Here is a 26,765-nt window from a genome sequence, read left to right on the forward strand (position 1 = left end):
AAAAAGTGTAAAGGTAAAGCAGAGGGGTTAAAAGTATGGTAAAACAGGATATACTGCTTGACCTTTCCAGAGTTTGTAAATACAATCTAAAACAGCAGAGGTTTACCTAATAAAACTATGTTCAAGTGGGAGGCTTTGGTCTTCTCAAAACTTGCCTGGATGTAAATAGTATGTTTTCTTCTTCTGAAGTCATACTACAGTTATAATTTTGTATGAAGGCCTAGAAGAGACTTCTTTGATGGCACAACAGACAATTCAACTGTCAAAACACACCCTCAGTTTATGTGTTCTTGAGAGAAAGCCATTCTTCCTGGTCTTGCCACAATGTTCCAGACCTAAATGACAATACTGCCTATAAGTAGAAAAAAAAAAAAGTCTATAATCTATTTCAAACTTCACTTCTATGGAATTTAAGCTCTATTTCAGGATCCTGCCCATAGTTTTTGAAGGCTTGGCTCTAAAGAGAATAATAGATTCTGATGGATCATAAATTAAACAAGTGACATTTAGGTTTACTAGAGTTTTTCTGAGCCTAATAAATTGAAAATCAGGCTGGGATGTCAGATTTATAAAGGCTAGAAACAGAGGCAGACAAAGCTGTCTGATACCGTGATCCTAAAATTCTCCTCTTTCAATTCGTAATCCAAAATTCTACTAGGGATGTAATAAACTAGCTGTTTAGCTAGTTAAATGTATTTGGTCAAATTTCCAGTTCTTTAGTGAGGAATTCTCTGTATAATTTTTCCTCAGGTAAACAACTGATTCGGCATTGCTGCTGGTATAAAGCAGTTCTCAAATTTCTATTTTCCATTCTGTCAGAGAACTTGACTTTGAAATAAAATGAAGAACTGCTAAACAGTAAACATGAAAGTAACTGCCCTTTTAAAATGTATGTAAACCAAAAATATCTTAGTGATTTTTATTGTTTGTTGCATTGCAAACTTTACAACATTTTGAAGTTGGTTCCTTTACAGAACTAGACTGTAAAATATACTTATCATGAAATTGTGCTTTCATTACAAAACAAAAATAAAGCAAAATACCTTTTACATTTCTATTGATCTCTGAAGAAAAATTACAATAAATCTGTTGAATTATTGATGAACAACAGTTGAAGTACATTGCATGTAGGAAATGTGTCTCATTCATAAATTAAAGGGAACAGTTGGCATGAACTGGAACTATGAGAGTTGTTTTATATTGCTGTCAAAATGAAATAACTTACAGATAGGTAAATTCTAGAAAAATATACTGTAAATAAAAATTGTGGAGACTGCATGAAGTTCATAGAATATACTTAGAACCAATACTATGTATTATTTTATCATATCATATAGAAATTCTAAATGCTATGCTGCTATACTAAAATAAAAAACCTGTATCACAAGGATTTGCATATTCTTGTAATGTTACAAACATAGGTAGTATACATGTCTGTAAGCATATTTAATATAAACATCTGATAGTATAATACAGTAATACATATGCATATACATATTACAGTAAACACTGCAATATACTATAATTTTAATACTTAATATTGTAATATGGAAGGTATATTGTAATTTTTTAGTTTATTGATTTCATGTGAAATGTAGTTTTACCTTTCTCCACTTTCCAAGTGATTCAATCAACCTTTCCTTGTACAGTGAATCCTACCTTATTAATAGACAAAAAATGGAACTCATTTCACATTTTTAAACCCCCAAATTTTCCTGAATTAGGTACCGTGTGGGACCTGGAAAAGCTCAGCTAACACTGTCGTAATAGGATTTCCTTTTGTCCTTCCTTTCTTGCTGAATTGTTCTTCAGAGTAATATTTGATGGAATCATTTTGTTGTTTAACCCTCAGTGCATATTCCTACAGTTTGCATCTTAATGTACTTCTTAGGACAGCTCTTGTTCATGGCAACTTTCTTAAGACCTTAACATCTTAATGATTTCCATCCTTCTACAGGGCTTTATAAATAACATGTTAAATATCTAATAAAACCCTTTGCATCAACTTTAAGAATTATTTTTAATGCTTTGGGTTTTTTTGTCATCTTCATCCCTTCTTAAAAGTATTTTTATTTCTAATTCAGTGCAGGCAAAGACAGTTGTCTATGTTGTTGACTTTAGAAAAATTATGTAAAGAATACAAATTCTTATACATGATATTTTTATGTAATTAGTTTTAAAGTTTTCTTTGTAATTACAGTAAGAAGTAAAACCCAACATCTGTCTGAGATTCTGAAAGAAAAAATAAAAAGCCACACAGTTACTCTCTTTGCTTCTCTTTCTGGAAAGGGGACTGAATACTTCGTATAAGAATATCTTCATTGAATTCAGTGTGATCTGCTCATTTAATTAAAGCTAAGCACTGAACTAGACAGGGCTCGTCTGTTATGTGAAGTTCTGTGGATGTTATATGGTTTTGTCAGAATATATTTATTCACCATCAAGCCTCACCAAAACAAAACAAAACAAAACAAAACAAAACAAAAAACAAGCACATTGACCTGGGAATAATTCTTTATTTGTTAAAGGGAGATTACATTTCACATATGGTAGTCTGTTACAGATTGTAATGGAAAAAATAGTGTTGGTTGCAATTGGAACAGTACTCTTATGCTTGTTTATTGGAGTCCCCCCAAAAGTATTAATTAACTGCCTGTGTTAGCTATGAAATTGATTTACTAACCATTTCATGCATATTTTTATTTCCATTGAATTTTATAAAATTTCAAGACCTCCAAGGTTGTAATACTTATGGTAAAAATATTTTTTGGCTCTCAATTTGCACGTAAGAGGTCTCTCTATGGTGAGAGGTTCTTTTGCATTTTGAAATTACAGGAAAGAAATTACTTTAGAGGATATAGCTACACTTATTTATTTATTTATTTTTAATATTGCATAGCTAGTATTCTGATACGCTATTCAAACATCAGTTTGTACCATTCTGTGGGTGCTACTAAAATGCAAGAGATACATGTATTGGTTTCTATCAGCCATATATTCTACTGTGCAAGTTTGAATCTCCACTTGTATGTAAATGCCTGTTTAATGTGTCAGATTTTTACCTAACAGTCTCTTTTCTCATTCTCAGCATAGGTAAAAGTTTTCCTGATCATATAAATATGAAAAATTTTCAGAAGTCATGAGAAATTGGGGAAATACTTTTTCATTCTTTTATATTGTGAAGGTTAAAGGATGAATTGATTCTCCTCTGTCCTCCTAATACACCCTCTTACATTGCTTCTCATTCTTTAGCTCCTTTCCTAATCAATTAAATAAATTTCCATCTCTGGGGAGATGAGGAGCATTATGTTGGTATAGCAGGGTGCTCAGTATGGTTAGGTAAATATATGTAGTATGAATTATTAAGAGGCAGTTTTATTACTGATATGAGGAGTAGATTTCCTAATAAGTTGAAGGAGCAGGGTCATGGGATTAAGCAAATGGCTATAGGACCTGAAAGTACCTGGAAGTTTTATAAGCACATCCAGTTACATTGTGTGTCCCTGTGCCATGGCGATTAATTTTCTTCAGTGATCTTCACCATGTTTCATGTAGTATATGAATAGGGGTTAAATACTGTCACATGGTACACAGAGTAGACTCAATGTGTCAATTCATATCTTAAGGTTAAATCAGTACATATAAATAGTACTAAATCACTTTCTCTAGCTCAGAATCTCACGTACCATGAAATTAAGTTGATCCCTCACATGAATGATAACATTATTTTTTTCCCCGATAATGGTTTACACCTTATGCATCAGTTCCATTTGGATATGCTATGAAATTTATGACAGTCTTTTTGCTGTTTGTTTTAGAGGTATAATCTTTCAATCATTTTTTTAAAATTAGTGACAACTTAAAAAATCCGAGTCAGTGCAGGAGGTTATCTTCAGTCATTGACAGCTATTCTAAACTTTCAATTATCCACCAGACACTGGCTAGAAGTATAGATCATTATGACCTCACAACAGGGTTTTTAATAAGAAAATCACTACATCATAATGAAAACCAATACATTGCCCAAGTTCATGTTGAGCAAAGCTGAATGGCTGTCTCCTTGGAACCAGGAATTCTGAAGAAAGGTGAGAGTCCTAGTACGTAATAAGTTGAGCATAAACTCCCAGTGACATTGTGATAAACACTAGCATGTTTTTTGTTTATACACCAAGAATATATAAACTGGAGACTGTGTAATAGGAGCAGAGAGAATATATTTTCTTTGGCTTTGGCATGATTTGGCTTCTTCTAGAGTACTGTCTAGCTCCAATACCCGGAATCCAAGGAAGAAGCTGAGGGAAGTAAAGATCATTTGAAGACTTATGGGAAGGATTTAAAAACATGACATTCCAGAGAGCAATTAGAGTTTATGAAAGAGGAGATTAATAGGTTACTTCATTTCAAAAATCTAGGAAAAATAAATTAGCTTCTAGATTCTTTAATCTAGCAAAGGAAGATAAAAAAAAAAAAAAAAAAAAAAAAAAAAAAAAGATCCTATTTATCCTATTTTCTTTCCATTCTGTATCCTTCCTTGAATCATACTTGATATGAGGTCATTGCAAACCATGTATAACAAAAATTGACATAGAATTCAGATGTTTTGGAAGATCTATTTCAAAGTTTTGCAGCATTACATATCTTCCGATTCTACCATTGTTTCCCCCTTATTGATGCAATGCTACTTGAAATTTGAGGAACTGTTGTGAATTCAAGAAAATTTGTAATGTAAGGGTATAATACAGGTTATTAAAATTGAGAATATTATAAAGTATATATTTTCAGATGAGATTTGGAGTAAGAAAACTGCTGTGATATTGGACAATTAATCTAAAAGATGAAGAATTAGAAGTCAACTGCTTGTGTTTAGCAATGGGTAGCCTTTTGGGACAAAAAACATCAACAACAAACAAAACAAAACAAACAAACGAAAACAACAAACAAACAAACAAACAAAAAAAACATTCTGTAGGAAGCATGGAAAAATAGCAGCAGGCAGAGAGAGGATATGTTTAATGATGCGAGCTGAACTAATGAAAAATACAAAGAGGAAGATCTGTCTCCAGCTTCAGTAACGCTCTGTTCATTATTGGAAGAATTTTTGGGAGAAATGCATGTACTTCATAGAGCAAAGCTAAGCAACAGTATTTTTGTGATGAAACTCAGTTTCAATTTAATTTAATTTAAGTGCTGTGGAGAAGAGATGTAAATATGGACAATAAATTTAAGAAAAGTCAAACCAGTGCTTTATAAGGATCTAATTGAAACCAAGGAGAGATGTTATAATGATCTTAAAATACCGGGGTATAGAGAGGAGAAATTCTGAGGCAGAGGAAGTATCCTTTAATAGTTTGGGTTGCAAGACCACCCACTTCCCCCCCACACCATGGGCAGGGACACCTCCCACCAGACCACGTTGCCCAGAGTCCGATCCAGCCTGGCCTTGAACACTTCCAGGGATGGCGCATCCACAGCTTCTCTGGGCAACCTGTTCCACTGCCTCACCATCCTCTGAGTGAAGAATTTGTTATTTGGAACAAGTTTGTCATATGTAAACCTGTCCTGTTTCAGTTTAAAACTGTTACTCCTCATCTTGTCACTACACTCCCTGATAGAGTCCCTCTCTAGATTTCCTGTTGGTCCCCTTTTTTTTGCTGGAAGGAAGAAGTCATCACTACTCAGAAACACTGGGTCATGGCACAGGGAAAATGGATAATGAAACAAAGGGAATAACGTAAAAGAAATTATTTTTCCATAATGGGCAATAGGAACATTAAAAGAGAATTAGTCTTTAGCAGAAGAAACATAAAAAGAAGGAAAATCTCAATTTGTGGTGTAGTGGATATGTAGTTGAGTCTTACATTGTTTGGTACAGCCCTTTAGATTCTCTGGCTACACAGCTGAGAGAGGACTAATGGTCTTTCACAGAAACACAGAATTTTCGAGGTTGGAAGGAACTTCTGGAGATCATCTATTCTACCCCTCCCCCACATCTCCCGGACTCAAGTAGGGCCCAGAAGAGGTTGTCCAGAACCATGCCCGGACGGCTTTTTCAGTCACCCTCCCAGGAAAAAAATAAAAATAAAAAAAAAAATTCCTGATGTACAGACAGAACCTCCCGTGTTTCAGCTTGTGCACATTGTCTCTTGTCCTGTTGTAGGGCACCACTAGGAAGAGCCTGGCTCTGCCTTCTTTAAACCCTTCCTTCAGATATTTGTGCACATAGATGATATCACCCCAGAGCCTACTTGCCTCCATGCTAAACAGTCACGACTCTGTCAGCTTTTCCTAGTAGGAAGTATGCTACAGCCTCTTAACTCTGGCCATTCCTTGGACTCTCACATATGGCCCTGTCTCAGTCTTTAATTTAGGTAGTACATAGCTTGATGAGGAAAAATCTGAATATATAAAATTAGATAACCATTTTAAAAATATTTCTTTCACATTCCTTAGTCCAGATGTAGGTTTGTCTAAGGAAACAGTTTTTAGTGAGGTACTAGTGAAATACTTAGAGGAGAAAGCATTTAATTCTAATTAAGGACAGATTAATCTTTTTTTGAGTGACAGTGCTTTGTTACAGGCTTGGCTTCCAAAGCATCAAATACTTATTTTTCAAATTATTGTTTCTGAAATGCCAAAAACTTTGGCAGAAAAGAAGAAAAAACAAAAATTTACTATGAGAAACAATGGAAAGGAATTTTGATAGAGAACAATTTCAATTAAAAAGCTGGAGATTATGCACTTAAAGCAAAAAAAAACTTGGAAGCCCTCTTTGGACAAATAAGGTTAAGATAATCTTGAGGAAAGCCAAGTAATAGGAGACATACATTTCCATTATTTCATTATAAAAGCCTATATTGAGGCCTGAAACTACAGGAAGCGTACTCCCTGTAATTTACAGTCTTCTCTACTTTGAGTAGCTTCACTGAAGAAAAGAAAAATTGTCATGTTGTATTTTTAATGAAGATTAATTTGCTAAGAAGGCTATAAATCTAATTTAAATATAGTGTACTTTTATTGGAGCACACTATAATAAACATTACTGTATACAGTTCAAAAGATACTGCATGCTATAGTAAATGCCTCAAAAGGTTGACTATTGGACTGTCCTGACTGTGTTTTTATTCTTTTGTCAAGAATTGTAAAATTTTAAATAGTGTCATTTCCATTATTCAGCAGCTTCTTTGTGATATTTGTTCTTACTTTTCATAAAAAGGAGTTAAAAACTTCTTTATATATACAAAAATGTATTTTCTTATTTACATATACTCACTGTGTATCTCCAGACTTGTCTTTGCACTGGAAGATTTTGTAGTAGACATCCTGTGTAGGGTATTCAGTTTATATATGTCAGATCCTCAAGGGCCATGGCTTTTGCCAGATGAAGCACTTTTGATTTTGAGGCTGATGAAACACAGTGCTATTATTGATCTGTGCATGACACAGCCTGTCTCTCTGCTGGCAGAGTGTAGCAACATTTATCCAGGAATTTGTGAAATGTCACTCGGATCATGTTCATAAGGTAAACTGTGCAAAAACCAGGATCCAAGCACAGAATCCATGAGGAATTGGACGTGACTCTCTTACTCCTTTGTCCTATCGTCTAGGTCAGGAAAAGTGTTACTTGTTAAAACAATGTCTGTGTTTTATATCAGATGTTGAAAAAGCATGATTATCACTAGGAACACCCTGTACAATATAGTTGTACTGTTGTTTTACTCGGTATTTTAGGTCACTAGGGAAAACAGTATTTTAAGCCAGTGAAGGTGATCTAAACATTGCACGTCTGTAATTTCTGTTTGTAAAAGAAAATGACAGTTCTTGTATGCTTCCAGCTAGGAAACTCTGCTTATATTCTCTAAAGAATTTAACCTTTCTTGCTTCACTTTGCCTTTAGAGATGTGGCAATGCATGTTCATCATTAGGATGTCAGGAAGCAAGAGTGGTCACAAAGAATGTGACTGTGTCTGCCAAAGTGCTGATATTTGCATGTTTTCTTTCTTTATAAATCATGGTTGAATAAGGCTGCCCTGTTTTGTTAGTAGCAAAAACATAACTCATAAAAATTAATGAAAATTAAGTTAAATAATAAAAAACATGCTGCCATATGCTATTTACCTATTAGTAGAGGTAAATTAGTAAAACTCAAATGTGACTTTTTGAGGCATTTTTGGTAAGTAGTGTTTCAGCTACAGATTCACTGTTAACTTCAAAGTGGATGTTGCACCTTCTCATCAAAAATAAAATATAAAACAAAAAAAAAGGTTTTAAAATGTGAAAAATAACACCACAAAACCATGCGATTATTTTTAACCTTCTATTTCTAGAAGAGACATAACAATAACAATCTGAAAGTTAGCTATGAAGAAAAAATAATTATTGTTATATTAGCCACCAGTTTCAATTTTAAACATTAAAATGTTTAGAAAGTTTTCTAGATCATTTGATTTAAAAATATAGTTGCTAGTTAAAGAAGGAGGAAACAAGTATTGTTGAAGTTTAAGGTTTGAGCTTTGCTATTTTATGTTCCAACTATAACTGACTTATTTTATTTCTGTAAGATGATTTCTGTAGTTTGAATTTCACAATACCAAATCAAGATTTACCTAATCACTTAAGTGGCAACTCAAGTTGTTTGTTTGTTTGTTTGTCTGTTGGTTTTTGTCTTGCTTTGGTTTTGTTTGGTGTGTGGATATGTGTATTTATGTTGCAAAGCTCTACAGGCTGGCCAAATACAATTGTTCCTTTCTGAGAAATATGTGGATTGTATTTCGTAGCATGAAGGCCACCTGCAAGTCAAATCTACCACTCTTCATAGTAGAAGCATTCACAGCTTATCAAGCATTATTTTTCACAAAGAATTTCATAGAGGATATTTATTTTGCTACTTAGCACTGGCAAGGCATTCTGTGAGATGATATATCTTGTTTGGGGCACCACATTTAAAATATACATATTGGAAGAAATCAACAGGAATTTTAAGACGTGTTGAAGATGTTACCTATGAGAAAAGATTCGAGGAAAGTAATTCCTGAAATAACAAATCAATGATAAACATTGATGGAGTGTAACAGGTCCTGTCCGATGTGTAAAAGATTATTTTAAAAGGCTAACGGTCAGTATGTGCTTCTGTCTCTATTAAGGTAAGGCATAAAGAAATAGACCTATTTTTTAGAAGGATTACTGATATCTATGACAAATGTTCTCAGTCAGAGGGTACTGAAGAACTGCAAAAGGTTGCCATGGGCATTTTTGCAGTTACACCAAAATTTTCAGGGGTAGTCTACTTACATTGCTTTGTGCAAGTGCTAATTTTAACAGATTCGTGACATCATTTCCAGTCTTGGTCTTGCAGTACTTTTCTTTTTTTTTTTTTGTCCTCTTTTCATTCTCAAAATGGAAGGACTATTTTTTATCTACCTAAGTCTGGAAACATATCTTAATACTGAAGAGTATGAACAATGGCACTTGCAGCTATTCTCCATAGACTTTATTCCTTGAATACCAAGTTCACCTTTTCTCCCATGTAGTTTTTTATTCTTTGGTGTATAGTAATACCTATCATTGACCAGAAGGGCCCATAACAACAGGTCCCACATCTTATTCTTGGGGTAATTATGTCAGAAGGAAGTATATCCTAGAACTCTGGAGAGAGACACTTTATCAAGGAGTGTAGTGATAGGATGTGGGGTAATGGCTTTATACTAAAAGAGATTTAGATTAGATATTAGGAAGAATTTTTTTTACTCTGAGGGGGGTGAAGCACTGGCACAGGTTGGTTAGACAAGCTGTGGATGCCTCATCCCTGGAAGTGTTCAAGGCCAGTTAGGATGGGGCTTTGAGCAACCTGTTGTAGTGGGAGGTGTCCCTCCCTGCCCATGGCAGAGAGGTTTGGAACTGGGTGATCTTTAACATCCCTTCCATTGCAAACCATTCTGTGATTCTGATATTCTGTGAACTCTAAGTTGTAGAGTGTTTTTGAGCTCATCCAGAGTTAAGCAGGTAAATCTTCACTGCTTCAGCACTGCTGGGTCTTCCATACAGCATCAATTTCCTGTACTTGACCCTGTTTGTCTACTGATCCCACAATGAGATTTCTCTTTCTAGTTTAATGAAGAAAAAGAATCGGTCTTCTGGGAATTGGCTCTTATTCCCACAATCTCTTGGTCAAGTTTGTGTCTGTAAAGTTAATGCTCATACTTTGTTGTCCTGACTACTCCCTTTCACTTGAAAACATATCCATAGCCAGGAGTGCAAACCAGAAAAGCACAGCCCCTCTCATTACTATACCAAAGAAGACGTATAAACCTTCAGGATTCATTTGATGTTTTTTCATCTTTCTGGGCATAAAGGATAAGGAGCAAAAAATTAAGACATCAGCAACAGTAGAAATGTGTTAAGAAATAAGACTACTTTTGAAACAAAAAAAAAAATCTTATTTGGGTTGTATGCATGGGATTCCTTTTCTGTAGCATGCTTTCCTTGTGATTATCCTCATTTTTCTCTGTCTTGGACCCTGGTTGTTGCAGACAATGAATAATGGCTCACAGGATTCTTTGGCATCCCTACAGAAGTCAAACAATACACCTCTTTTTACCCTAAGGGAAGAGTTTTTGTACTTTTGAAGCCAGGTATGTGTGCCTGAACTGCCCGGACTTCCTAGACCTACTGTTAGAGAAGATAGGATAATGTTAGTACTTCTTGCGGATACTCTGCGCCATCATATTTGTTATCCCTAAGTGTCATTGGCAATTAATGAGGCAGTCATGGACTCTTCCCGTAGTTTGTGTTGCGTTCAGGTTCATTTTACATCACTCTGGCTACCTTTGATGCTTAATGTGGCAAGAAGTTCTTTCTTGGTAACGGAGACTGTATGGCTAGCCATACCACGTCTCATGAGATTCACAGGCACTGGAAAAGACTATATACTGTTTGATGTCTGAACTGTGCCTGTTCATTTGGAGATTCAAAGGTGGTCCTGTGATCTTTGGGCTGTTATGTGCATCAAAGAGAAATGTATGAGTCAACCTGTATATTCTTATCTCAGTGATGCAAACAGAAGAAAATGAGGGAAATACTAAGAGATGGCAGTTGTGGATCTGCTTCAGGATGGATCTTTGGATTTAGGGATCTGGCACAACCACAATATTGTCTTCAAATTATTCATGTATGTGAAAAAAAATTAATCACCCAGATGAGTCACATTGTTGATCATAATTATGATACAGGGAAAATATATTTCAGTTTACGTATCAGCCCGAAAATATGTCTTCTTCTCCTTAAGGTCTCTTCAGTAAGTTAATATATAATATAAGGAATACTTACCCTAAAATGTTCACCTATGTCTGTTGTTTTAGTTGGGGTTTCAATGATAACATATAATACAAATTAAAGATAAGACTGTAGGGGTTCATTTACGAGAATCCAGGAATTAATTACCACTTTAAATTAAATGCAATACATTCTAGAGTTAATTTTTAATGCAATTAGTGATTCTGAAAAATACCTCCTATTCTGATATCCCCCCCTCACAATGTCTGTCAGCAACTTCCTCATACCCCTTAGAACTGCCTAGCAATATGTCTTTATTTTCTTACATGGAAAATCAACATGTGATATATTCATATTTGTACTATATTACCTTTATATGACTAGAGAAGTTCCAGACTTCTGTATCTTTCATTTTCCAGCCCTTTGCTGTGTATCTTTATTTTTGACTTGCTCTGTGAGAACCCTGAACATTTCCAATAATTAAAATTGTTAATTTAATCTACACACAAAATATTATGCTTTTACATAATCGACAATATGAAAAATAATAATAATAATAAAGTTCCTGAGGACATTTTTTTCAGCTTCTATTGATTGTGGAAGCAGTTACAAATTATTGTATAAATTCAGACCTACACCTATATTATTAAATTTTGTTTCTCAAATACTGCAACCCACCTTTGACAATATTTTCTAGTATTTTTTAGTATTTTTATCTCAAAATACACATATGACAACTCCAAACCTTTGTGCCTTTTAAAAGTGATGTCTGTAAGTTTACAGAAAACAGTCTTTAACAGCTTAAAACTTGAGATTTAAGTAAATGAGAGCAATATTTAAAGATGAGGCCAGAGCATGGTAGATGGAACTGATTTCCCTACAAGCACAGAATTCCTGCCCACTTACATTGAGATGCAGAAATATTTCAATAGAAAATGGTTCACTCTCTAAAACAGATGGAAATGAGGAGAGGTTAAATTAATATTTCACCATTCTTTCAGCTGTTTAACTTCTTTCTTAGTTATATTTTCTTTTAAAATAATTTTTAATTTTTAAAGATATAAAGCTGTATGCTTTTGGAAATAAGCACATAAATAAAAAGAAAGTTTAAAAACAGTCTTTAAAATAGCATTTTCATTTTGGTTTCTTTCTATTTTATGTGAGCTGTACAGAAAACAGATGGAAGCATTATTAATTTTTTCCCCCAATGAGTTTTAGTGCAGCATATTTGTATGTGTTATCTGAAACATATGAATACTTAGTATTGCTGCTGTTAAATTCGTAATGAGTTGTAGGGATTGTGAAATTCCCTGACTGGCTCTCATGCAAGTAGTTCATTTGCAGTGCTTAGATGTGTTAAGAGTAAGCAGGGGGAATATGGCAAGCACTATCCCTGACCCTAGATGAAAAATTCAAATTTCTAGCTTTATGAGTTTGCCCCAACTCTCATGTCTGGTGAAAATCAGATAAATACTGTGTAACCCTGGAAAAAATCTTGCAGTAAAACCTGGTTGTAACTATAAAAGATTGCATGGATTCCATGTCTTCATTGAAAATTTTCTAGTCTCTACAAAGGTGTGGATATTTTGCAGGAAATGTTATACATTTGATATAAGTCTTTATTTGTATATACCAGCAGCTGAGGTGTTCAGGCATATTAGGTATTGGATACCTAAGTCAGTATGTATTTGTTTAATCAGCAATGGTAAATACCTGGAAACACACATGTTTTCTATTTCCACCATAGCTTCACAACTCGCTTGCTAGGGTGTTGTGTCTGTGTAGAAGTAGTTCAAATAAGTTAAACTTTAATTATATAAGATACTGTATAAAATACTTTAATCTCAAATATTTTTCTCTCTAAGGAATATATATTTTTTTTGAGTTCTTCAATTCTTTATGTGGAACAGTGAAGGCCTTTAGGCAAGGTCCTACCCAATTGTAACATCTGTGTTTTGTGACAGTTTGCATCTTCACACTGGAAACTGAATTCCTACAAAAATTAAAATACATAGTTGAGATCATATAATTGATCATAATGAAAATGCTTACATAAATAGCATTACATACATGGCTAATAGTTCTTATATTCCTTTGAAATTTGCAAGGACAGATGGAGTGCTGCATCTGCTTTTGTATAAAAGCAAGATAGTGTTCTTAATATATACAGAAATTAGGCATGGGATACAGCAGTGTTTACTCATACAGAGATATAAAACTGAAACTGATCAAAAATGCAAGCTGAAATTGAGTTACTGCAGGTCAATAACCTTAACTTTGAATTGCTGTTTTATACAGATGACATTTTTCAGAAGCATTTTCATCATATTAAAAAATTGTTACCTAGATTATTACAGTTTCCCTTATTTTCCATAATTTGAGAAACCATTATGTGCACAATATGCAGTTGTATACGCAGGCTTCTCTGTTGCTTATAACAATAGATGATTTGTTGGAGAATTGGGCCCAGAATGATCCATTTGAACATGAGTTTTCGTATGTTTCTCTGGAATAGATGTAAATGCTTTGGTCTTGATCTGTGTGTGTAGTATTATTGTCCTTTACAAACATAAAACTAAAATTAAAAAGTGGACCTATCTGCACTAATTTCATTTTTTTTTTTTATTTCATAAAATGCCATAGCTAGACCAAATATTGTAACACTAACCTTTTTTAAGTTATAGAAAAAAAATAATTTTTATGAACCTCATTTTGATACAAAGTAGCTACTTTAAAATTACATTAAAAGTTTTATGAAGTGATGTACAGTAAATGCCATTTATAAACAATGATTACTCTTTGTGTTTGATCAATACTAACACATGATTAGGAAGATATTCAAAGACTTTTATAAGAGTCTGTATTTGTTGGCAATAACACCTGTATTTCCAAGAATATTAGAGTTTGCATTTTGCGTGTGTGAAATGGCTGTTTTGAAGATAATGGTGTATGCTTTACTTTTATAAAGCTGATGAACTGTGATTGTGTTACAGTGACATTATCAATAGGACAACTGTATTTTTTCTTTACTAAAATAACTGAGATGAAAAATATGCCTCTTATCTGCATGCTGATATCTGTATTCCTCTGCTGGGAACTAATTTAAACACTTCATGAAAGATTGACATTTTCAGTGCCTTAAACATCCTTAAAAGCTGCTTTGTTCATTGCAAACCATATTTAGTATGACCTCATAATAATGTAGCACACCTCAAGTGTCATGCCTGTCTTTACTATGCACACTGGAGCTATGTTCATCTACACTAGACAACTACACTTCAAGGAAAGGTTTTTTTTTTTCTTGATAGGCAATTAGCAGTAATTAGGAAGATTCACCTCAATAAGATGTCAACATGAGATTGTTTAAAAAAGTTGAATGTCAGTGGCTTTAAAGGAGTTTTTTTTTTTTTTTTTTTTTTTTTTTTTCCTGACACATAGGTATGGCATGTGAAACATGAAATGTTAATTTAACTTTTCTGCTTATTATTCATGCACAATATTATTTTGTCATTCAGATACTACACTGACAGAGTGCAAGGGGTGTTAAAATAGTGCTGCTAGAATAAAAAGAGGATTAATCTACCATTGGCCAATTAGCCAAAGGGTACTTAATGGTCTCTAAAGGCTACTGAAGTCTAACAACTAGCTAAAGCACTGGCAAAAAGTCCTCTATATTACCTTCATTTACTTGACATTTTGTGAAACAGAGTCTGCTACTGATAACTACATTTGGCTAAAGAAAAAAAAAAAACAACTGAGTGATACAGTAGATTTTACAAAAAAAAATAATCAGAAGAATAAGTGACAACTTTTAAGTTTTATAACTTTTTCTTGCATTTGAGGGGGTGTTTGTTTCACTTTAGAAATAGGGTATTAAATCACCAAAGACTTGTATTATGTATTCCTGTCTGGAATACTAAATAATCAACCACATAAAGCGCTTGCATGAAGAAAACTTTCACTAAGGATTTGGAATTATTGGCCTTTTCTCTATATGATCACATTAAGTATGCAGCAGAGTTGGCTTTTTATTCTAGAATTGGTATACAGCTTTCATATTTTCAAATAGCTGCATACCAATTATATTAATTTTAGCTTTGTTTTCTGTGATCCTTCAGGCAGAGGTAGGTTTTGATTCAAGTGAACAAAACAAAGTCAAGATTGGTGGGACTGGCTATAAATTTTGACTTGGATACTGTAAATATGTTTATCATGTTATAATAATATTTGATAGTATGTGTAAAATCACAAATACCTAACTCAATGCTTGCAAATATTTTGAAAAGTTCTGTTGTGGTTTATGTTTGCAACAAGTACTGCTTATCTTGTATATTTTTCATGACTGAGATAAAGAAGAACGTTTTGCTTTAAACCTTCAGACAAGCAGTGCTGTATTTTGAAATGGAACTTTGTACTGGAGCTGCACAGTACAGCAAACGTATTTTATTACCTACTGTAGGAAGTTTTTTTTAGAGAAAAGAAAAGCAATCTGTTGAAATCAAGTCTACTACAGAAATTTCCATACACACTGTGATGTTTTTTTGTGCTGGCATTTTAGGATGGGAAGTTTCATAGCAAATATAGTTTTAACACATTTAGGGATATTTATGTTGGTTATAGCTGGATTACAAAATGAGTAGTAAAGTAAGGTTTTCAGTGCTTGAAGAGGATTTCAAGAATGCCAGAGTTATATCCCATTTTCAAATTTTGCCTAGAAACACATTCTATTTAATCTGCTAACAGTGTATAAACCATTTTAGAGTTGTGGCAGTGCAGTAGCAACGACCACCAACAGAAATGTCATTGTCACATTTGCCAGGTGCAGTAGGAGCGTGACTCTCCTGTAGACTCTGCTAGAAGATCCTCACAGGGTTGTTGTGATGCAGGGGAGCAGTAGGCTATTCCAGGAGCTTCCTGCATGAATCCATTGGGTCTTCCATGCAGCCGTGTTTCTGAGAAGAGGGCATATGGTAAAAGGCATTGCTGAGTCACTGGGAGTTTTACACTGACTACACAGAAACGGAGATTTCATCACTTATCCCTTTGTGTACAGCAGAACAGAGTGTCATGGGTATAACAGGAGCAAGGAGATTAAGATAGATGGATGTTAAAATATTGAATCTATAAACATCTGTTAAGCCAAAACACTCTGGAGGAGGTGCAGCAGACAAAGGCCGCTACATCTTGGAGGAACAGCGGTAGCCTGCCTTTACAAACATCTGGTCTAGCTGGTGTTTAAGATTCTACCTCTCATCCTAGTGACCTCTTCCCTTGGAGTAAATCCTTTTCACTCTGTCATTCAGGATTTGTGTGCATGGTAGCGCATACACAAAAAAATCTCCTGTGTCTAAAAAGGAATGAAAGATTCAACCTAAAACTTAGAGATTGATGAGGAACAACTGGGCAACAATCTTGTTTATTAATTAAGTTAATGCAAGGTATATCTTTTAGACATAAATATTTTGGGGGAGAAGGGCTCTTTTTCATATCCTACATAGATTTATATAGGATTTTATAATACCCTTCAATATGTCTCAAATAAAAGAACAATGCAACAGAATTATTAAAAAAAAAAAAAAAAAAGGAATAAAAACAACCAACCTAACCACCTGTACTGGGTCTCTAACACCATTGATGTAGTCTGTACAGCTTTTGGAGATAAACAGCTTGGTGCTCATTGCATTTGTGTGACTGTCTTTGCTATTTGCAAATTAATGGGTGCTTTACTTTTGTATACTACTTTGACACATCTCCCCTAAGTCTGATGTTGTTTCTGCATTTAATATTTGTATACATTTGTATTTGAAATATATTTTTCTACTTCTTCACTTAAGTAAATATTGTAAGAAAGTCTTGGCATCTGTTCCATCAATCCCCTTTCTTTTTCAGTGTATTCTGATTACAGGTTTTGGTAAGTAGCTGCTGCAACCATGGCATTTCAGATCTGATGCATTTTGCTGGCAGCAGTCTTAAGGTGCCTAAAAACTTCTGCAAGTAGCCGGCTATCTTGGGTAGATAGAGGGGCATCTCTAATTTTAATCAGAGATATTGATCTAGCTATGATTTTTTTTCTTTTCTTTTTATGAATAATTTATTATAGAAACACTGAATCATGAAATTCTGCATGTAGAAATATTGGCAATTCTAGACAAATTAACCTAAAGCATATATCTTTCTATACCATATTTTTCTGTACTCCTATTGGTTTTGTTTGTTGAAGTAGTCTTCATTTTGTGTTATAACCATACTGTATTAATTGTGAGAATAATATAACATGTTATGGAACTGCCAATTACTAAACATGCTAACACTATTTACCTCTTGGTCAGTAAAAACAGCAGACTCAGAAGGGAATGGAAAGACTAACCCTTCTACTAAGAACAGTGCTTATCTCAGACATAAAGGTATTCTACCCATTGGTTTTAATAAATGCACCTGAGTGTGAAACACTGTTAGAGTTTTAACTTTATATATACAATGCTTTTTCTTGTATCTGTTATAATTTTTTAAGCTAATGTAAAATATGCAAGGGTTCTCTTGTCATTTGTAATGGAAATAAATATTTCCATCATATGATCAGTATGGAAATGGGATTACATAAATACATGAATGTAAAATGTTTTTTTGTTTTGTTTTTAATAAAGGCAAATAGCATAAAATCTAATTTCCAGATAAATGATAAATTTGGAAAAAGAGCACTATCTTTAACCTTCTGTCACACATTTTTGGTGCGTGTGTACAAGCATATAATCAGCCACACAGTCATTTTAAGCTGTAATATCTTTCCCAGTTTCTTATTAGGATTCTTCACAAAGGAAGTTTTTATTCCCTTTGAGAGATTTCAGTACCATTTTGTATAATTGTTCTTTACGTTAAACTACCATACTACAATCTTCTTTGGAATAATAAGATAGTACTGTAGATACCCTCATAAGGAGCAGAGCTGTTAGGCCATCAGTGGGCCTAACATTTGGGTTGACTACAGATTTGTGAAAGTAAAGCACTAGCATCAAGATTATTTCAGTTCCCCTTTTCATAGAATAACATTCAATATTATCTAAATTAAAACAAATATTTTATTTAAAAGATTACCTCTATAAGGAGTACCATGAAATATATTGTTACAAAGATTAAATAAGTCTTGTCAGTTGTCAATCAAGTGCAACAAGACTGAGAGTTAGTTTGCATGTTATTTATTTGAACTAAATCCCTAACAAGCCTCGTCTGCTAATTGGACTTAGCGTTTATGTTGCTAAATGAGAAGCATTTTGGCTGCAGTATAGGGTGGTAAGACCTACCCAGTGGAATAAACAACTAACATCTGTTATCCTGTCCTGCTCCAGCTTGGCTTTTACCACTTAAGTACCTCAGCCCTAGAGTCAAGGTTATGGAATATGTGGTTCTCTGGCTATGGTGTGTATATGTGGAAGGGAAGAAATAGCACAACATGAGTAAAGACCAGCCAACCAGAAGATATTTAGTGCAGCTGGTCCACTTTGCTTTAACCTCTACAAGCCCTACAAATATCAAAACAAAAGCCAAGAGAAGAGTGTATGTTTTATAGCAGTTGTCAACACAGCAATTCAAGTGAGATTACAGTGGTCACCATTAAAACAGTTTTGACATTTAGCCACACTTAATACACCTTGGTGCCTGAGACAGCTTGGTATTTCTTCATCGGTGTAGAAATAATTCTAGAATCACAGAAAAATTCTGGGTAAACAGGTTTTAACAGTAACTACTGTTAATAATAGTAATTAATAATTACCATTATTTACTATTGTAAGTGGTATTTTTTGCCTGTCATAGTAGAAATTGCAACAGTGAAACTTGAATCAGCCAGTCTTTAAAAAAGTTTATTGTTTTTAAAGTTACTTTAATTCTCTTTCCTGCCAGATTTGATCTTTGCATGGGCCAGAGATTCCAGCCAGCAGCATTGTACTTAGCATTATGTACCATAATTATAGATAATATATACCGTTTCATTCATCTTGAATGATAAACCACAGAAGCATCTGATATGATGAAGCAAAAGTATTTTTGGGATGCAGTTGTGATTGTTGCTTCTGTTTGTAAAACAGGTGTTGACCTCTAACCTGGCCAAGTGGCAACAGGAGAAGGAAGACTTACAAGGAAAATTGAAGTTGAGAGAACATCTGTCTCAAAATGCTGGCAAGAGTGAAGCCACACCAGCTCCTTCAAAGAACATTGATTTAGAGATGAAACAGCTGCAGTGCAAACTAAAGGTGACAGAACAGATTATCTGGTGCTGAGGATAATTCACATGAACAGTATTTCATAACTGGGTCAAGCATATATATATATATATATATACACACTCACATATGCATATCATTAATATATGTTAGCCAATGATTAGCAGCTTAGGTTTTAGATAATCTTTGATGTTAAATAGAAATACAGTCATAACCAGAAGAATTAAAACATTTTTTGCAGATCAGATAGGACAAAAAGGGAGTTTATTGAGTTTTCACACAATAATTAAATACATCTTGTTGAAAAGTGCTATGGAGTGGCTTTAATGAGCATTGTGGTGATTACTCTGCTTCTTTTAAAAAGGAGCTAAGCAAACAGCTATCTGTGAAAGAGGCGGATGGAATTTTGGCACATTGTACAGCTCATGTAACAGTGTTACGTTACTTACATGTCACTACTATTCTTGATTTTAAAGAGAGATCATTCTTCGTATTAGTGTTTTTGTAAATTAGCTGGTAGGAAAATACTGACTTGTTGATTATTTCATTTTTCAGTTTCTGGTGAATGTTGTGTGTGAATGAGGTAGATTCTAGGCTGTGTTGATGTATCTGAGAGCTTTCTCAAGGGGTGGCCTGCCTGGAACATATTAGTTCTTTCTTCCTCTCTTCTCACTGAATGAAATATATGTGCAACAGAGTGTCTTTGGTTGTTTTTTTTCTTCATTTTGTTTTTCATATTTGAGTAAAGATAGACAGTCAAAATGGTACAGCTTCGTGCTGCTAGAAGAAAACGCACGCTAGCAAGCTGTCTGCCAAAGGGCCTGCTGGAAGGCCATATTACGTGCCTGTCTCTAAGTACAGGATTAGTTGTGCTAGCTCAAGTCGGGTGAGAGAGAGAGTAGTGTTCAGACGTCTTAACTATTGATGGTAATGATGATTATATAGATCTTGGCCATAGGACATTGAATGCACAAATTCTAAGTTCAGGAATTAGTAACGGTAGGTCACATCGATGAAGAGATTCAGGCAGCAGAAAGTAGCCCTGGGAAGGCACATAATTTTATTTCCTTAATTTATGAGAAAGAGATCTTAAAACCATACAGGTTGACTTCTTCAGTGTTGATTTCAGATTTGGTTTTGCCTTGTCTGTTTCTGATGCTGCTGAGTGCTAATGTCAGTTAATAAGTTTAGTTCTTCTTATGTGACTGACAACCAGAAATCCAGTAGTCATTGCTTTATGCAAATAAGAAAAATAAAAGATGAGGATTTTTTAGAAAAATATAAGTAACGCTCATGCTAGAAACCTACTGTTTGTCCACTACATATGAGCTGCAAAATACATTACTGAAAAACGAAAGGATTTTTTTCTTTGTTTCTTTAGCAGAGGAAACATTTAAGAAATATTTAACATCATATATGAATCTGATGTAAAAAATACTAACATGACTTTCAGTTCCTTCCTAAAGAAGTCTTACATTTTCAATGTTAAAAAAATGGAATATTAATGATCTAGGCAAAACCACATTTAAAATAAACATAATATGTGACTCCAAATCCAGGTTAGTAGAATGACTTCACTCGTGGATAAATTGGATGAGTGTTTCAACTGTGATGACCTTAAAAGCTACTTAAATCAAGTCACTGTTAGCTTTATTTTGACCTGATAATTTTTCAAAAGTTTAAGCCCTGTAAGTCATTTTTAGCAGAATAAATTCACAAAAGTTGTCAACTGTTGTTTGAGGTTATAGAAAGTTACTCCTCTGAATGCCTGAAGATACAAGCTGCAAAAGCTTTCCTTACAGCTCAAAATCTCAAAGTACCTGGTTTTGTTCATTGTTTTCTCTGAGCTAACTTTGCAATGTTTTTTTGTGTTGTATGTAATGATTCTTTGTAACTTTGCCAGTAGGTAGAAGTGTGTTAGGTGTGGGTGATGAGTTTGGAAGGAAAATACTGTAAGCATATGTCTTTACCTCTGAGCCTCTGCAGAGGCCCACCTAAGTATCCAAGTTTGTATCTGGTGTGTAAACCATGTAACTGGGTGCTGTGCTTCATACTAATGAAGTTCAACCTCAACAAACAGGTCTCAGGAAACTCAGGAATATTCCGTTATCATACATCATTTTAACAATTTTCCGGTAATACCTCACATTATAATAATAGCAAATAGACTAGACAAGTTATTAAGAACAATATTTTACATCTAACTATGCACGCAAGAATATATACTCCCCTTGAGGTCCACAGTTATGTACAATACTCCCATTAATGTTAATAGGTGTTACAAGTCTACACTGAGCAGAGAAATTCTCCTGAAGAATCTTTGTTTACAGCATGTCTGATCTGTTCAATTATTGTTTATACATTATGAGTAAAATGCTGTAGCACATTGGTTGAAACTGCAAAAAGACATGCATATATGTTGTGCATACCCTTCTTGCACATGCATATTTTGTCAACACCTTCTGGAGTTTTGAAATCTCTATGTGCAATAAATTTGAGCTGCCATTTTCAGCAATGGCATTCAAAGCATATGCTCAGATTGCTAAGATGGCTACTCTACTTAAATTTTATATTTTTACTTCTGTAGAGTGATGCAATGGTTCTTAGCTAAATCTTGGGTATATTATATGTGTGTTTGCACGGAGGAGTTGATTTTTTTTTTTTTTTTTTTTTTAATTCTTACTATATACAACAACGAAAGATAACAACTGTATAATTCCCCATAGCTGGCATTACATATGCCTGAACATTAAGATCATACGTTTTTGTCACAGAAATACAGGATTTGTGTTAGTATGGTTGAATGGAGATGTTTTGTCTTCTGCTTTGATTTTTAAGGGACACAAAACCAGTAATTCCTGCTGTGGGTTTTCTTGTATATTCAAATGAACGAGATGAAAGGGATTATTGGAAAACATTCCCATGTGCTCTAGAACCATTTAAGTATATAGCTCAAATAAAGACCTGATTTTACTTCTCTTCTTTCCTGTTACCTTTTTAGCTAACTGTGCTATGCAAGAGAAAATTTGGTCCTGATACTGCCTTGAGCTTGCAGATGTCCTGGGGAACACCTATTTTTATACCAATGGAAGGGTTCTGATTTTGAGCATATTTTCCAATGAAAATATTTTTGCTTCAGCGTTTTTGGAAAGTAGAAGTTCTCCCTTTGTACAATGTAACAGATTCCAGTTAACGTTTAAGAAAATTCATATAATAGGGGAAGTTTACAGATCCCATTGTTTCAAACAAATTTACTGTTGGCTGAGCTAATATTCAGTATGATTTGTTTATATTTTAATATTCTCCAATATAGAATTCGAATAATGAAATCACTAAGCAATCAACCACTATTAAGTCTTTGAAAAATGAAGTCCAGGAAAAAGAAGAACAGATTCGGGAACTTCAAGCAAAGTATGTTTACCTTTCTCTCGGTTGTGTTTGGTGCCACCCAGTGGCAGCTGTATAATCGGTACTGTATTGCTATTGGATTTTGAATGTTTGATTTCTCTTTTTATTATAATCTTGAAGACTCTTACCATTCAGGTTCCTTTTGTTTTGTTTTGTTTGTTTGTTTGTTTTAAAAATTGGAGAATTACATGCTAAAGTTGCATGTTTAAACTGTTGTGTTCAGCTACAATAGCTAGATACAATATTTGTATTATGATAAGTATACCTCAAATTGGAAATCAGACCATAGACATAGGCTCTTTTTTTTTTTTTTTTTTTTTTTTTTTTTTAATCTTTGATGTAAGTCTAAATGAATTCCTCAGCACTTTAAACGCCATGTTTCAAATACAGTAATTCTTTGCCTAGGGGCTAAGAGACATGTCAAGGTTAAGATGCTTAAACAAGATTAACTATCCAGTTTTACATTCATAACAGTTCAAAAGGACAGTTGTATTTGTTTTTAGTTGAATTGATTAAGGTTTATAACTCGTTTGAAATTCACAGGTATTGGTTTAAAGTGTGTAACAGAGATTTTTATTCTGCCTGCTTACTTTAATTGATGTAATATAGTTCACCAATTATAGTACTATAAAAACATAACCTATTAGTTTATCTATGAATTTCTTGCCTGTCCCAGAGTTTAACTCCTCTAACAACTGTAATTTTTTTACTTGTAGGAAGAAGGCAGTTTACTTACCTGAAAATTTGTTCATTTCAGAAACAGAGAACTTTTAAAATGGTTAAATTGTGTATATAGTATATATTTGGTTTAAAATAAAACTTCTACCATGGTGTTTAAACTGAACTTCAAAATAGACTTACCAGTTATCATGCTTCCTTCATAAAATAAATAACTGCTTTTTCATAAACTTTAAGATTTATTCAACAAAACAAAAATAATGTAGATGTGAAATAGATGGATGAAATTTTAAGATGCATTAGTTTACTGATTTTTTAATATGACACCGGCATGATATCAAACATTTTTTTTTTCCTGAATATATTATCATTTTGCTTTCATAAAAAGAAATCCAGATGTCTGTAATTCAGGTATTTACTGCTTATGTTTATACTTAATGTGTATCATAACCGTGGAGGTATTCAATAACACATAATTTCCTTATTAAATGGAGATTGTCTTGTAGTACATGAAAGTTTCTTTATTTCAGAAGTTTGTGAAGAGTGTTGATGTTATTTCTAGTTTTTGCAGATTTAAAAATTGTCTTATCTGGCATTATAATACAGTGGTAGTGTTTTTTCATGCATCTGTACCTTACTGAGTTGGATGAAAGAAGAATTCTCTTCTTCACTTTCTTTTAAAAACAATTTTGAACACAATGATGTTTGAAAGATATGTACTTCAGACATCAAAGAAGTTTAATTAATTAAACTGTCTTTTTTTTTTTTATAATAGCTTAAGAAGTATCATTATGAGTCCAGATAATGCAAGTTAGAGCATAAACCACAGCAAAAAAGCAAATCACAAATAAATTGCATATTTAGAAGTAGGTCTGTTTAACAAGAGACAATATTGTTCTTTTAGTTTAAAAATAAGGTAAGTTTCAAGATTTTAATAAACTTGTATTTAAAAAACATTCTAAAGCTATGGAATGGTAGTTTCTCTACTGCATTTATACTTTTTCATTGTTTAAAAAATTGCATATTAGCAATATTTTCTAACAGTGACATGCAGTGTATCTTCTTCCTTTTAGGATTTCTCGATTGGAGAGGGACCTTAATATGAAAAGACATTTGATAGAAGACTTACGGTCTCGTCTAAAAGCATATCAAGAAAAAGAGAAAGCTTGTAATGAAACATTAGATAGCCTTGAGAGAAAGGTACTTCTTTTTTTCTAGCTGTAGTTTTATGAAAACCAAAAGCTGGTGGATTTGCGTAAGTTATTTCAACACACCATACATACTAAATTAATAAATTGCTTTAAGAAAACAATGTACAGTTCATTTAAGTGTGTAACTCCCCCCACTGTAATTTGTATGAAATCAGTATATGGTGATAGTTTGGATGTATTCAGCATAATTTAATGTATGTTCACCAGAGATATAATTAAAATTTGAAGAATCCAGAACACTGAATTGCAGAGACATGCTCTAAGTAGTGAGATTTAGTTGTAGTGAGATTTGTTTTATGGAGTCTAAATTCATAAAGTACAGTAGACCTGAAACAAGGATGATTTTACTTGACATATGCTAATGAAGTCCATGCACATCTCTTGGCTATAGTATTTAAATGGTTTAATGTGTTAATCTGTTTTGGACTGCAATATTATGAATGAGTCACACTTCTTAGGTTTTAACGCTTAATGTAATTTTATTCATATAAGCAGAGCTTAATTTCTATAGCAAATTATTTCTCCTGCAAAAATCTAGGACAAGTTCATGGAAGCCAGAAGAATTAGTATATGTCTTGGCATCTTTCTATATTATCCAGCCAATGTATTGCACTTTCCTCTTTAATTCCTGAAAATCATGACATTCCTGATCATGACATTTTGTTATCTGTGAGGTTATGCAGCATATGACCCCAAAATAGAAATAAACAATTTACCAGCTTGCTTTTGTTATCCTAGAAAGCAGGTGCTTGCTTTACACTACAGTCACTACCTCTGCTTGAAGTCATTAAGCACTTTCAGCTCTAGAGAGAGCTACTTTCTTACCCTCCATGCCAAAGGCAGGCTGTTATTAAGAAAACCTCAGCCAGAGAGTGAAAGCATAAGTAAGAAGGGGAGATAAAGTATGAAAAGAGAGCAATACCTGGTTTTGCTTTTGAAGACAAGATTTAGAACAGAATGATGTACTTTAATCCTGTTCTTTGAGTATATTAACTGCTGCATTTTTCAGATTCCAGAGAATCAAATTCCATACGTTACTCTGATTATCCCATATGGAAAATCATCTTCATAAATTTCACATTAACTTCAGCAGAAGATCAAAGAAATTCAGTGTTACTCAATATTGCCTGCACAACTTTGTGATTAGTATTGTTAGGAGAACTGAATGATTTTCTTGGAGTGCTGGTCTATTTCATTTCATCCAGAATCAGTGTTTGCATTGTATGGAAAAATATAATAATTATCTAAGAGGTTGTAGAGACTGTTGGCTTGTAAACAGTTACCATTTTCTCAGCTAGGTTTTAATTAATATATTTTGCCTCTCAATGATACAATAAATCAGTAGAAGCTATGGTTTATTCACATTTGGATTCATTGTGACAGTAAAATATATCTAAACTTAACAACCCTGCAAATGAAGAGATTTTCTGTACATTTCATACAAGTCAAGGTTTTATATTACAGGAATGTGTGAGGATACTGATCTCTACCTGATCAGCAGTAGACTTTGTAATTTCAGAAAAAGGTACTTTAATGCAGTAATTTATATAATACAGAGAGGTATGTTACACAGTATGTATAGGCTTGTTTGAGATTTAATTTTTATTTTAAAATTTTATTTCTATTTATTTTTATTTACTTACATTTATTTTTAAATTTTATTTCTATTAATCAAATTGCTCTTGCTTTAGCTAAAGTCACTGAATGAAGACTGTTCAAACAAGAAAGCTTCCATTGACTCACTGAAACAAAGGCTTAATGTAGCTACAAAAGAGAAGTCTCATTATGAGCAGATGTATCACAAGACTAAAGATGAGTTGGAGAAAAAGGTATAATAGCTTTGTGATGAGTTTACTGTGGAACCTTTTCATACCTCTCTTTCAAATGAAAAGTTGCAAGGTCATTGGCTTAGCCTTTTCAAATACATAAAGGTAAAAAAGAACAGAAGAATACTAATGTGTGTCACTGATTTCATTCACTCACA

General features: G+C 33.6%; 1 protein-coding gene across 9 annotated transcripts in view; it reads left to right on the forward strand.

The window, feature by feature from the left end:
• The window catches only part of CNTLN (centlein), a 272,348-nt gene that overhangs the window by 216,153 nt on the left and 29,430 nt on the right, over positions 1–26,765 (forward strand). For all 9 annotated transcript variants that reach the window (XM_035310123.1, XM_035310115.1, XM_035310117.1 and 6 more), the window contains 4 exons: positions 19,350–19,514; positions 22,798–22,895; positions 24,644–24,770; positions 26,473–26,610. In XM_035310123.1, the coding sequence (XP_035166014.1) occupies positions 19,350–19,514; positions 22,798–22,895; positions 24,644–24,770; positions 26,473–26,610 (528 nt within the window). The remainder of the gene's footprint in view (positions 1–19,349; positions 19,515–22,797; positions 22,896–24,643; positions 24,771–26,472; positions 26,611–26,765) is intronic.

The sequence above is a fragment of the Oxyura jamaicensis genome, chromosome Z (genome assembly GCF_011077185.1).
Source record: "Oxyura jamaicensis isolate SHBP4307 breed ruddy duck chromosome Z, BPBGC_Ojam_1.0, whole genome shotgun sequence".
NCBI classification, from domain to species: Eukaryota; Metazoa; Chordata; class Aves; order Anseriformes; family Anatidae; genus Oxyura; species Oxyura jamaicensis.